The following is a 13,183-nucleotide window of genomic DNA, read 5'->3' as shown; positions in this document are numbered from 1 at the left end:
CCGCTACACCCTGTAGCGGATTATGAGTATAGTGGTGATTATATGTTAATAGTAACAACCCATGATGCAAAATGCACGAATTGATACAAAATGTAATCGTCATTCTTAATAAGTCGTACAAAAATAATAGCCACCAAGTATTAACAATAAGACAGAATAAGTTAACTACATAACTCATACAGATAAGATATAACTGTCATAAGTTGTTAACCCTAACAGAAAATAAATAAGTCATAATTCATACAAGGATAACGGTCGGAAATAAGACAATCGGCGCTAGTGCTGGTCATTATCAACATCATGGTCGCCCCCGAATGGACCAAGTAGGTGCGAGCCTGTGCCACATTGAGTCGGATGCCTAACCCTAGCCACTCGCCGATCTCCCGGTGGAGCCTCCTGTGCCCCAACTCCAAATGCAAATGGTGGCCCCCCATGCCAAACCAAGTGTCGTGCGGGCTCATTCAGGTCGACCAGGAGCTGGGTCTCAGGAACCTGGGACGGCACATCCGCTGGCTGTGGCCTATACTCCGGAGGGTCGGAAGGCCCGCCTAGAATCGGGCTCTGGTACTGATGAACGTCGTCACCCCGTATGATCTCAGCAATATCCGCATAGAACTGGGGTCAACCCAACTGATCGTCCAAATCCATGGTGAAAGAAGTGGTAGCAAGATCGGCTAACAGCTGTGTGCTACACTCATGTAGTACCTGAGAGCTAGATACGTGAGTAAAAGGTGTACCACCCATACTAGCCTCCGCGGTGTCACCAACATGAGTGTCTGTAGGGTGCCGACGGGACGATCCAGCCTCGTCATCATGGTGGATGGGAGGTGCTCGTCCACCACGAGTAGCCCGTCGTCTAGCAGCAGATCGACGAAGGCGATGATCTGCCTGGCCTCCGTCATCACCACCAACTTGCTCCTCCTGCATCATGTCGTCGAGCCAGCACCACTCGCGATCAGTGGCACGTGTACCGATGCGTCATCTCCGCTCCACACGTCTGTTATCCGGCATATCGGACGCTAGAACTCTAGTCGGCGCCTGCGACGACCCTCTGAGTATAGCATCATCTGGAACCTAGGTCGGCCTGGGGTTGGCGAAAGCAATCCCTGGTGACAGAATCCTATGTGCAACACGGTGCCACCAGTCCAGGTACTCAGCGGATGGACCAGGATCAGGAACTCTCTGGACACTCAACATAGAGCGAACTCGCTCATCCCAATGATGATGCCATGTCCTATAGTAAGTGGGGAACCATCTATCTCCACCCCTGCCGTCTTTACTATGAAGATACTCTATGTTGAGCGCTGGCTCAGGCAGATGCTGTACGCCCCCTAGCTGTGGGAAGACCCTGTCTACCTGATACCACTCAATCACTGCAAAGTATATCAGGCTGGTGACAGCCCGTCATAACCGGCTGTGCTCCTCAGTCAGTATCTCCGGATGGATGACTGTCAGTACGTCTAGAGAACCATAAGGCTCCCACACAATCTGATAGACAGGAGGCAAGTTAGCATTGTACCAATGTATACATATAAGTGTGAAAGAAACAATTAAAACAATGACGAACAAAAACAAAATACTTACATCTTGATGAGTCAGTCGATCCAATGCCAGACGATACTGAATAATCCATTGTTCCTTCCCATCAGAAGTGGGCAAATATCTGGCCCATCTGAGTTGCAGAAATAGCACGTAAGTATGTAATTTCATATATAGAACATAATGAACTTCAAAGAATACGTGAATTAAATTATACCTGGATGCCAATGGAAAAGAGAAAGCATCAAAACCCTGCGGCCTCAGCGTGGGGAACCGCCAAAAGATCCATGACTGTAGCAACTGTAGGGGTTCAGCCAAGTTGGTGACGTTTCTGTTCGTCACCCTGCACATGCATCGGTACAGCCACGCCAATGCAGCGGCGCCCCAGCTATAGCTGCCCATGTCATCCAGTCTCGCCACAAAAGACAACCAGTGAAGGTGGACCCGATTAGCACTCTTGTCCATAAACAGTTGTGTCGATAGAAGCATCATAATATACGCACGTGCATATATGCGCACGGTCTCCTTCGAAGCATCCGCTGGTAACACCCTGAACCGCTCATGAAACCATGTGAAGTGGACTGTGTATAACTTTCTTTTATCCAGTGGCGGAAGCTCACTAAATAAGTCCTCGAACCACTCCCATGCCGGTCTGGCTCCCTCGATGTGCAGGTGGAAGTCTGTCATGCACCCGGAAACAGCCTGGCCATTCACGAGCAGCCCCAGCAAGTATGCCACGTCTTGGAGCGTGATAGTACACTCTCCGAATGGCATATGAAAAGTGTGGGTCTCAAGCTGCCACCTCTCGATAAATGCGCTGACCAGAGGCTCATCCAACCAGAACCAATGCGCATTCAGCCTAGCCAGGTGGTACAACCCAGCCCTCTCCAAGTAAGGTATGATCCTATCATGTAACGGCATATTTTGTTGCCTACGGACGCTATACACACATCGGGTTGGCTGCATTTTCAGAAATAAAGAATACCAGCTTAATTTCTAACAACGACATCACCAAACTATAGCTTATGTTTATATTCTTAAGCTATTTGGGTTTTGAAATTACTAATTTACCTCTCTACCTTGACTATTAAATGTTAAATGTCAAAGTTTAAATTTCAAATTTTCATTTTCAAACCAAAAGCTAAACTAAGTCTCTATCTATCTAATTAATGAATTACTTCCTTAATATTGAATAAAATATACATTTATTAAAATATTGAAGGGAAATAGAGACACTTACCTCTTCATCGATGGTTCCGGCTACGTGAGCAACGCCGTCGAGCCGGTATAACCGCCGTTCATCCTCCATTCTTCCAAACTACTCAAGAATTTGAATTTTCTCTCCCTTCTCTCTACTTTCTCTCTCTAACTTTCTTTCCAAAATACTTCAAATGATTTCTGCTACAGCCTCACGCGGTATATATAATCACCACTATACTCATAATCTGCTACAGGGTGTAGCGGATTATGCACAAACGCCATTTGGTCATAAGTCGCTGCAGGATGTAACGGTTTATGAGTAATGCAGCCCTCAACGTAATCCGCAATAGCTTGTAGCGGATTACGTGCAATTGAGTTCCGCTACAGGGTGTAGCGGATTATATACAGCTGCGTTTGTTGCATTTGCGTCTAAAAATTGCCAATGTTGTATTTGCGTAAAGATTTTTCTCAATCATTTTATTTGTGTAAATTACCCAAATATTTTTATGTTTAAAATTTGATAATTTTTACAATAAACGAATAATTTTTTGTAACTATTTTTGTTAATAGTAAAAAATTATTTAAAAAAAATAAAAATATAGAAATCGAATTTTAATTTAATTTTTTATATATATTTTTTAAATAGTTATTCAAATATTTTTATTAATATCTGGATCAAATATATATATAAAAATATTTATTACTTATAAAAATAACTATTTTTTATTTTGAATACGTAAATAGTTATTTAAAAAAATGAATGTAATTAAATGATAGTACACTATTAGTATATTAAAATTAAATCCAAAATTTAAAATTTTTTTTATCTAATTTTATAATATTTTAAAAAGATTTTATAAGGATATATAATATATTTTGATTAGTGATTTAACAATTCGAGGATGTTTTTTATTATTTATTTTGTATATTTTTTTATTATTTGTCGTAGATCACATCAGAAGGGCAAAAATGGAAAAATAATATTTTGTCCTTTTCATTTACCCTTTCGAATATAACATTCCCTCTCAGCTTTTTGCAGCCTCCTTTCAACTCCACGGCGCAGATCCGAGGAGTTTCACTATAACTCTCTATTCCCTTTCGCTTCTACAGATTCAACGTTTCAGGTACTTCTTCCATTTTCGTCATCTCTCTTTATTTATCCATTAATAATCTCCTTCGTTAATCAAATTTTCTGTTTCGAAATTAGTCACTACCTGGGTATGAATCTGGGGCTTATGTTTTTCTTCAATACCTTTTTTGAAACCTAGAAACTTTTTTATTTGATTTTCGGCGCCCGTGTTAGGTTTTATGCTAAAAGATCCAATTTTTAGATTTGTTAGCTTGGTGTGGTGCACTGTATCTGTTGTTGTGAGTAACTGTTACGAGTACAAAGCTACGAACCAACATGTATAAATATTAAATAAGTCATAAACAATAAGATCGTTAAATCTTTTTGGGAAAAAATATTTTTTTAATAATGTTTTAACTCTAATTTATTTCTGTCAAAGCACTGAAATACTAATATGCTTCATTTAATTCCAATACTTCAGCTTTGCTTGTAAAATTGAGATTTTGTAAGGATTGATATTCTGATAAGGACTAACTGTTTCATCAGGTGTGATCAATATGTACCAAACGTATTCGATACGTAAACATGATGAACATGTAATGCATTGCTTGATAGATGTTGTGGGAATTGCTAGATTGATTTGTTTTTGGATGCTTTTGTTAGTGTTCATGAATGTATAATCAATGTGACCTTCAATTTTGAATCATCAACTTTTAGAACCCTTAAGATATTGGCATGCTCCACCAAGTTGTGGAGAAGTGGGCAAAGGGGTATATGAACTGTTATTGCATATATCCATTGCCCTTTAGAATGTCTTCTCCAGATAATGAAGGAAAACAGAAGTTTAATGCTTGCACTTCATCTTGTTTGGATTGCAGGTTTGGCTCTTCTGTTACATCACGAATGTTTCCATTTGAAATTTCTTTTCTTATAAATTGATTTATTGCTCCCAAGCTACTGATTTCCCTGGAGACCTGGGATCTTTATGTCCCTTCTTTATTATCTGTTTCAGTTTTTTTTAGGGTACTTTGCATGTTCGGATTTGTTTGCTATTTTGTTAACAGAAGTTCTGCTGCTTTCTCCAGTGATGGCAGGTTTGGCCCCAGAAGGAACACAATTTGATGCACGTCAGTATGACGCCAAGATGAGTGAATTGTAGGTTTTGTTCTTACTATTCTTCACTGCATTTAATTCTTTAATTCTTTATTTGTGTACCTTGTCTGTTATTTGGTTCATTGTCTTGAAAAATGAAAATTCAATTGACAGGCTTTCCACTGATGGACAAGAATTCTTCACCTCTTATGATGAAGTCTATGACAGCTTTGATGCTATGGGATTGCAAGAAAATCTTTTGAGAGGCATATATGCTTATGGTATGTATTGGCTGCCCCTCTCTCTTTCTCTCTTATCTTGTGTGCTTATTTGTCAGTTGTCAAAAGTATGGATTGGTTCAAGAATCATTAAACACTCTGGAGTCATGATTTGATCTAATACATTCTGACTTTTAGCATTTTTGTGTTTGATGCATTTACGTTGTTGAAATTTTATAAACCCAACCCATTTAGTAGTGCAGCAATCCCACTAAGTTTAATATTAGTTCCAGTAAAACTTATAAATAAATTGATATGCCGCATCAGTTTCATGTGAAACTTTCATTTAAAAATAATATTATCAATTTTGATTTGTTGTCAATTATTTAGCCACTGGGTATGGTTTAAAATGGGATTGATAATGTAACTATGAAGTAAAAGTTTTCTTCATTAAATGAGAGTCTGCAACAATTAAACAAAGTGAATCAGTAGGATAAAATGTTAGTAATATGCTTTTACACAACCAAATGTTTCTCTAGCTTAATATTTTCATAAGATAATTGTATTATTTTTTATTCTTGTTCTGCAGGTTTCGAGAGGCCTTCTGCAATCCAGCAAAGAGGAATTGTTCCTTTTTGCAAAGGTCTGGATGTGATTCAACAGGCTCAGTCTGGAACTGGGAAGACCGCTACATTTTGTTCTGGAATTTTGCAGCAGCTTGATTACGGATTGGTTCAGTGTCAGGCTCTGGTGTTGGCACCGACAAGGGAGCTAGCACAGCAGATTGAGAAGGTTATGCGAGCACTTGGCGATTACCTTGGTGTTAAGGTTCATGCTTGTGTTGGAGGGACAAGTGTTCGTGAGGATCAGCGCATCCTCCAAGCTGGAGTACATACTGTTGTTGGTACTCCTGGACGTGTTTTTGACATGCTGCGGAGGCAATCTCTTCGCCCAGATCACATAAAGATGTTTGTTTTGGATGAGGCTGATGAAATGCTCTCACGTGGTTTCAAGGATCAGGTTTGTTGGTTGCTATCTAGTTAGTTGACTATTCTATTCTTCTCCGTCCTATAATTGTTGGCAATACTAATTCTGTTCACCTCCTGACAGTTTTAAGCTCGGGTCTTGTTTTGTTTATGAAGCAAATTTTCTCTGCCAAAAATCTTTATGCAATATAAATTGATGCCTACTTTTAGTGTTTTTATGAACCGAACTTCTTTGCGACAATGGTGTCATGCATTGCTTAAAGCAAATAGTGTGCTTTCTTGTATGGCATTGATAGAAGAGGGGAGTTTTAGGATATATACAGTGTTTTTATGGTCTCTCTTGCTTAACACGGGCAAATATGCAGAATAAAGTCGTTTTCTGTTACATATTTAGTAGTTTGTGTTCTTTCATGCATAGCATTATAACAATTTCACTGGTGTTTGCAGATCTATGACATCTTCCAGCTACTGCCAGGTAAAATTCAGGTTGGAGTGTTTTCTGCTACAATGCCACCAGAAGCTCTTGAGATTACAAGAAAGTTCATGAATAAGCCAGTGAGGATCCTGGTTAAGCGTGATGAGCTGACCCTCGAGGGTATCAAGCAGTTCTATGTCGATGTTCAGAAGGAAGAGTGGAAGCTGGAGACATTGTGCGACCTTTACGAGACTCTGGCTATTACTCAGAGTGTCATTTTCGTGAATACCAGACGCAAGGTGGATTGGTTGACTGACAAGATGCGAGCCAATGACCACACTGTCTCAGCCACCCATGGTGACATGGACCAAAACACTAGGGATATTATCATGAGGGAATTCCGGTCCGGTTCTTCTCGAGTTCTCATCACCACCGACCTCCTGGCTCGTGGTATCGATGTGCAGCAAGTTTCACTGGTCATAAACTATGATCTGCCTACTCAACCAGAAAACTACCTCCACCGTATTGGCCGTAGCGGGCGTTTTGGAAGAAAAGGTGTTGCTATAAACTTTGTGACACAGGATGATGCCAGAATGCTGTCTGATATTCAGAAGTTCTACAATGTGAATGTGGAGGAGCTGCCATCCAATGTTGCTGATTTGCTCTGATGAGTTAATTTTTGTTTCTGTTAAGTCATCAGGGCCTACTTTTTTGACAATTACCATTATATCCGTCTTTTGTGGTTAAAAAAAAATTGTTATCTGATGCTATTCATGATGGAATTGGATGGATTCTACAAAACATGTTTAATTTATTAGCAGTGCTGTTGTAGCCTGCCATTCCTTTTTAATCTTTTTGTCTCTCCAGGTGTATTCACCTTAATTTTCAACCATGCGATATTTGCCCAAGTTCTAATATGGAACTAATTTAAATTGATTGAACCACTTACTCACTTAGGATAAATTTTGATGACAGAAGGGCAGTCTGTTCAATAAGCTTTATAATATCATTGCATCAAAATATTTTTTAAGTGAATAATAACATTATCATATATAAAGTTCAAGACTCAAGAACATACTTTAAGATTTGGTATTTTTAAATTTGTTTGATAATATTTTATAGAGTTAAAAGCATCAATTATCATATTTTGAGTAAATTTTGGAATAATCTCCTGAATGAATTGTTTTTTTTTTTTCTTTTTTGGCATTTCTTAGTATCAACCTAATAAAAAGTTATTTATATACATGTTCTTTTTTTATATAAATTAAGCTAATTAACCTTAATGGGTAAAAAATAATTATAATAACACATAATAAGAAAAAATAATTAAAAAATAAAAAGAAAATAAGTTATTGTTTTACCTTAATAAGTTAGAACTTGTGTTTATTTGGATTTGCTTACATTCTAAAGTTTTTATTTTTATTTATAATTGTACATTTGACTTTTTAAATGGGCTACTTTTTTTAATCAAAAAGCACATACACAGCTCACACTTTTTACCAAAAAGATAAAAATACACACTACACACACACACATGTATATATACATAATATTACATACTTACTACTAAAAAAAAAAAAAAAAAAAACATGTTTGGAGAGACCATTGCCACCTTATGTCCCCCCCATGATTCTGCCACCCTGAAAAGGAATTTATTTTGACAAAAAAATACAAGTGAGATTTATAAATTGTAATACTTTATATTACAACATTTGTTTTTGGTGCCAAATCATTGCAGTGTGGCTGAGAGAGACCCATGCCGAATTCCTTATCGGTTAGGTCTTCAAGTTGGGCTAAGGCTTTTAGTTTGTAGATAATGATTGGTTCAATGATATGAAACTAAAAAATCTGAAAGCAATAGTACTATAGTGACATTTAGTTTGTACATGATGATTATTGGTTCGATGACATTGACACCGAAAAAGTAGCTTCAACTTATGTTGCCAGTTGCCACATGCACTTACCAAGAAAATAGTTTATAACTTGAAGCATCCAAATCACTCTGTCTATCTACTTTGTGCTATGTATCAATGATCAAATCCTCGGCTTAATATTCCATAGTTAACCTCTTTTTTTTCTTTTTCCTTATATAATTTTATGTAACTGATTTCTTACACTGAAATTAAATTCCAAGTTTTGGCCTTTTATTTGGCTATTTGACTATTTCCGACTTCTTTTTCTTCTTCTCATATATAGAAATACAATAAAATCGATGAGGGATAAGATGTAAGAATTTCAGTGTACATTTAGCTTATGCTTAATAAGTATAGATATACACAAAGAGAGTAAATATCATGCTGAGTTCTTTTTTTATTTTATTTTTTTATACTTACTCTATATGTTGTGTACTTTTTGAATTTATACGTGAGTGTAAGTCTAATACCACGTGTTGAACATGTGTTGAAAACTTGCACAAAATATTCCCAGCAAACTGTGGAAGGCGTTTTTTGACATTTTGCTTTTTGGGTATTGTAGTAACTCCCATATATACCAGCGTAATTTTCTAACTTTTTTAATAGACCATTCTTATAACAATATATAAATTAATATGCGCCTATTTAGAAAATGCTTTTTTTTTTTAACGATAAATGTGAGATTTCATCTTAAATTACACAAAATAAGGTTAAAATTTTAGCTGCAAGATTTAAAGGAGATTTATATGTTCAATTCATATGTTTTTGCAAGTATAGGGAAGAAGGTAATGGTGCATTAAGTTTGTATCAGTTGGAAAAGAGTACCCTAGGTCCTATCCAGCTATCAAGTAGCAACATTCCATAACTAAATTTATCGCTGCCACGTGTGAATGCTAGTCAAAGTTAAATTAAACCATTCAATTTTTCCTCTTTACTTAAAGATTTTAGGTTCAAGTCTTATCTTTGAAAACAAAAATTTATTATGTATCCATATATCTTAAGAACACGTATTAACTAAATTTAAAGAGAATAAATAAATACTTTTTTAACATGACACTTACCATACCTTAAAGTTTAAACTGGTACTAGTTTATTACTTAGCTTATTTATCACTGAAACAAAGTATGAAGGTTTTATTAGATTTTTTGTTAACGTGTTTTAAGAGTACCATATTTTAAATGTAATATAAAAAAATTGAAAATAAAAAATAATTATATTTTCAATATATTAAATACATAAAAATAATGAGAAATAAAACAAAAAACAATAGCATATTAAGTATAAAAAAAATTATAAATACAAAATTTCAGTATAGTTTAATTTATAAATATTGATAAAACTATGAAAGAATGAGATAAAAAAAGATGGAAAATATTGTACTTCTTTTTAAAAAAAAATCCACCTAAAATAAAATGGTATAAACATAGAAGTCGAACTAATTGTTCTATTATGTACAATTGCAATTTCAGTAGAATAAAAATTTAACTATCAATTATCAATACAAATCCAAAAACATCATAACACTTAAACATTATACTAATATGGAGCTCAAGACATGGAAAAAGCGAACCCTAAAGCCACGATCGGCATTGACTTCCACCACTCCCTGTTGTTCTTGTAATCGTCCGAGGGTAAGACCACATTGGGTTTTTTTTGTGATTTGATAACAACAACCTCGTTGTGGTCGACGCTGCTATCACGACGACATTTCGTGATGCGGCCGCTAGACGGCGGAGACTTTGATAGCTTCTTCTTATTAGTAGTTGGACGTAGACAGTAGCACGATTTTAATTTGGTGAAGAACTTCTTCATCTTCGAATGTGGAATTGAATTGTTTGTGGACAGTAGCTTTGATACTATGATAAAATTGTGAAAGAATAGGAAAAGAAAAGAAATGATGAAGAAATTTTATTAATTGAATTGAATTGTAAATTATGAAGGTAAAACTAAATATATATAGAGCATTAGCCTATGAAAGATAAAAACAAAGAAAGATAAGATAAATATAAGATAAAGATAAGATAAGATAATAGACTAAAATTGTAACTGAATTTATGTATTCTGTTGGGCTGAATTTGTGGGTCACAAGACTTCTTTATTGTTGTCATAGGTTAAGATAGAAGAGTAATTTAATATACATCGAACCTAATCATATTTGAATAACCTTTTTAAATAAATAATAAACGAAAACATTGACATAAAAGACTTTCAAACAGTTGTTTGTTTTAAAAAGATTTGAAGCAACACAAAATGCCAACAAAATACAACTAAGAGAAAACTCAAAGCCACCACCACCATTTTTTTCTCTTAACAATTCATTCTCTCATTCCACTGTTGATTTCCAACATGGAATTCAGATCCAAATCATGCAGAGATGAGAGCCTTCAGATTGGAAGCTACAACAATGGAGGACGATCAGGAAGAAGAGCGGTGCAAGATCTGAGGTGTTACAGTGCAAATCATGCGGTGAAGACTGGTAATAGTAAGAATAAAGAATCAAAACCTAATTGGAATTTGAATGATCCAGAGTTGCAGAGGAAGAAGAGAGTAGCTTGCTACAAGATTTATTCTGTTGAAGGCAAAATGAAAGGATCTCTTAGGAAGAGCTTCAGGTGGATCAAGAACACATGCTCCCAAGCTGTCCATGGATGGTGGTGATTAATTAATACTTGGTTTCACGAGTTAAGTACCTTAATTAATAGGACTCATGAAGAACAAACGTTTATTTCATAGGTAATATTTTTCTTAAAAAATTTTAATTTTTGTTGTTTTGTCCACAGTATATCACAGATTCAAAGGTAAGTAATTTAGACATTTCTAGAATTTGTTTGGGCGCTATTCTTAGAAAATATTTTTTTTAAATAATATTTTTTTAAAAGATCTTTTATAAAAATAAAAGTAATTTTATATTTGGATATCTCATGTTAAAATTTTTTTTTTATTTATCAATTATGTTTGGGTAAAATAAGATAAAAGTTTTTTTTGTTCATTTATTATATGAAAAATATCTTTTTTTTAAAGAAAAAATATATTTTAGCCAATGAGTTATAGCTCAAATGACATAATTTCTCTATACTCAATTAAGAGGTTGTGGGTTCGAGTCTCCTATCTTTGGTAAAAAAAAATTTATTTTTTTATTTTTCTAATATTTTTACTTTTACTATTAGAAATTTGCTAAATACACTAAAAAATAAAAAAATAAAAATTTATTGAAAAAAATTTCTTTTATGGATTTAATGACGCCCAAGCACATATAATATTAGAAAAAAGATTGATAAAATAGTAAAATAATATTTTAATTATTTTTAAATTTTTATCAACTTGCTCGCTAAAAAAATTGATCCATAATATTATACTTATTCATTTTTAACTGAATTTAACATACTACTTGTCAGTTGTTACTATCTGTCTAAAATGTAAATACATATTCAAAAAGATATATTAAAAAGTGACTGAAAATAAGAAGCTATTGACGGTGATACTATACTGTAGTTTTATTTTGGATTCTAAATCTACTTAAATTAAATTTTCTCATCCTTAGGAAAGGTTACAATTTAAGGTGTCACATATTATAAAAATGAATGCAAGTTGAATTTCCTAATCTTCAGTGCGAATTTAGATGTAATATACTATAATCTATTTGAATTTGAAAGAAGTTAACAAATTCTGACTACTTTTATCATCGTAAGAAAGCAAGGAGAGAAAGAGAATAAATGTGAAATGAAGTTTTATCCTCCACTCTGAATGGTTCCTGCTGAATTACTAGACATTATTATTGAATGTTAAGTAAAGTGGCAAAAGTGTTTTAAAATGCATTCAGTAAGTATCAACTTACTAAATAAGTAAATAAATCGAATATGTTTCTATCTTATATGCTGAATTCGCACATCATGTATAACAAACTAGGCTGTCAATGCTCAATATAGTAAGATGGAATTAGCTTTTATATTTTATTTTTATTTTTTGAGTAAAGTGACTATTAGATTTTTGAAAATGTTGACTTTAGACTTATTAGTCCTTGAAGAAAAAAAAAATACCAATTAAGTCCTCTAAGATAACAAACGGTAGACATGTATGTCTTCCTGTTAATGAATAATGTGAAACAAAACAGAATTTTTTATGTATTTCGTTATTTATAGTATTACATGTCTTGTTACTGTCGAATGTCGATGTAGTTTTGGACAGTGAAGCCTTTATTATCTTTTGAGTTTTCATATACCATTTATCATTTTCTCTCTATTTATCACAAATCCTATCAAAACAAATAAAATTTCACTTCAAAAATTGTTATCTACAGGACTATCTTTCATAGATATACACGTCAGAATAATTAACAGTACATATAATTATCACCGTTAAGTTTTAGTTGATAAATTGATAGAAGAACATCTTGTGTCGACCGTTTGCTATCCTAGATAATCAAATTGGTAACTTTTCTCTTTAAGAACTAATTAGTTTAAAGTCAAAATATTTAGAAACCTAATTCTCACTTTACTCAATTTTTTTTTTTTTGAAGTATTGGAATCATTATTTGAACATGATTCTCCCTAAAATAGTAAAATGCACGGCCGTTTCCCACTGTGCCAGCAGCAGCTATTATTTAATAGACTACTCTAAATGTTTCATCAGGCATCCATCCTTTATCATCTTAGTTGTGATACTCATATTCAATGTATTTCTTACTAGTCGATAAATTTGAATGTTATTGTTAATACATAAAAAAAAAAAATTAATGTAAAATTCGTTAAGAT

The 13,183-nt window shown here is 34.3% G+C and overlaps 3 protein-coding genes and 1 pseudogene across 3 annotated transcripts; 2 read left to right on the top strand and 2 right to left on the bottom strand.

Annotated features, from left to right (window-relative positions):
- Positions 1-364: 364 nt before the first annotated feature.
- Positions 365-1,011, bottom strand: LOC148543695 (uncharacterized; annotated as a pseudogene).
- Positions 1,012-1,074: 63 nt separating this feature from the next.
- Positions 1,075-2,848, bottom strand: LOC148543694 (serine/threonine-protein phosphatase 7 long form homolog). The gene is made up of 4 exons (XM_088498665.1): positions 2,780-2,848; positions 1,585-2,499; positions 1,459-1,488; positions 1,075-1,356 (listed from the first exon to the last, which is right to left on the bottom strand). The coding sequence occupies exons 1-4, from the start codon at positions 2,846-2,848 to the stop codon at positions 1,075-1,077; spliced, it is 1,296 nt and encodes a 431-aa protein (XP_088354791.1).
- Positions 2,849-3,637: 789 nt separating this feature from the next.
- LOC107617452 (eukaryotic initiation factor 4A-10) lies at positions 3,638-7,369 on the top strand. Its single transcript, XM_016319211.3, has 5 exons — positions 3,638-3,863; positions 4,894-4,963; positions 5,075-5,181; positions 5,708-6,138; positions 6,552-7,369. Exons 2-5 carry the CDS (start codon positions 4,896-4,898, stop codon positions 7,185-7,187), a joined length of 1,242 nt encoding a protein of 413 aa, XP_016174697.1. The 5' UTR covers positions 3,638-3,863; positions 4,894-4,895; the 3' UTR covers positions 7,188-7,369.
- Positions 7,370-10,658: 3,289 nt separating this feature from the next.
- LOC107614948 (uncharacterized) lies at positions 10,659-12,489 on the top strand. Its single transcript, XM_088500114.1, has one exon. The coding sequence runs from the start codon at positions 10,779-10,781 to the stop codon at positions 11,088-11,090; it is 312 nt and encodes a 103-aa protein (XP_088356240.1). The 5' UTR covers positions 10,659-10,778; the 3' UTR covers positions 11,091-12,489.
- The last annotated feature ends 694 nt before the right edge of the window (positions 12,490-13,183 follow it).

This window comes from Arachis ipaensis, chromosome B9 (assembly GCF_059453495.1).
Source record: "Arachis ipaensis isolate K30076 ecotype BB chromosome B9, ASM5945349v1, whole genome shotgun sequence".
Classification (NCBI taxonomy): Eukaryota; Viridiplantae; Streptophyta; class Magnoliopsida; order Fabales; family Fabaceae; genus Arachis; species Arachis ipaensis.
Note: the sequence above shows the minus strand (reverse complement) of the source record. Positions and strands in the feature narration are given on the sequence as shown.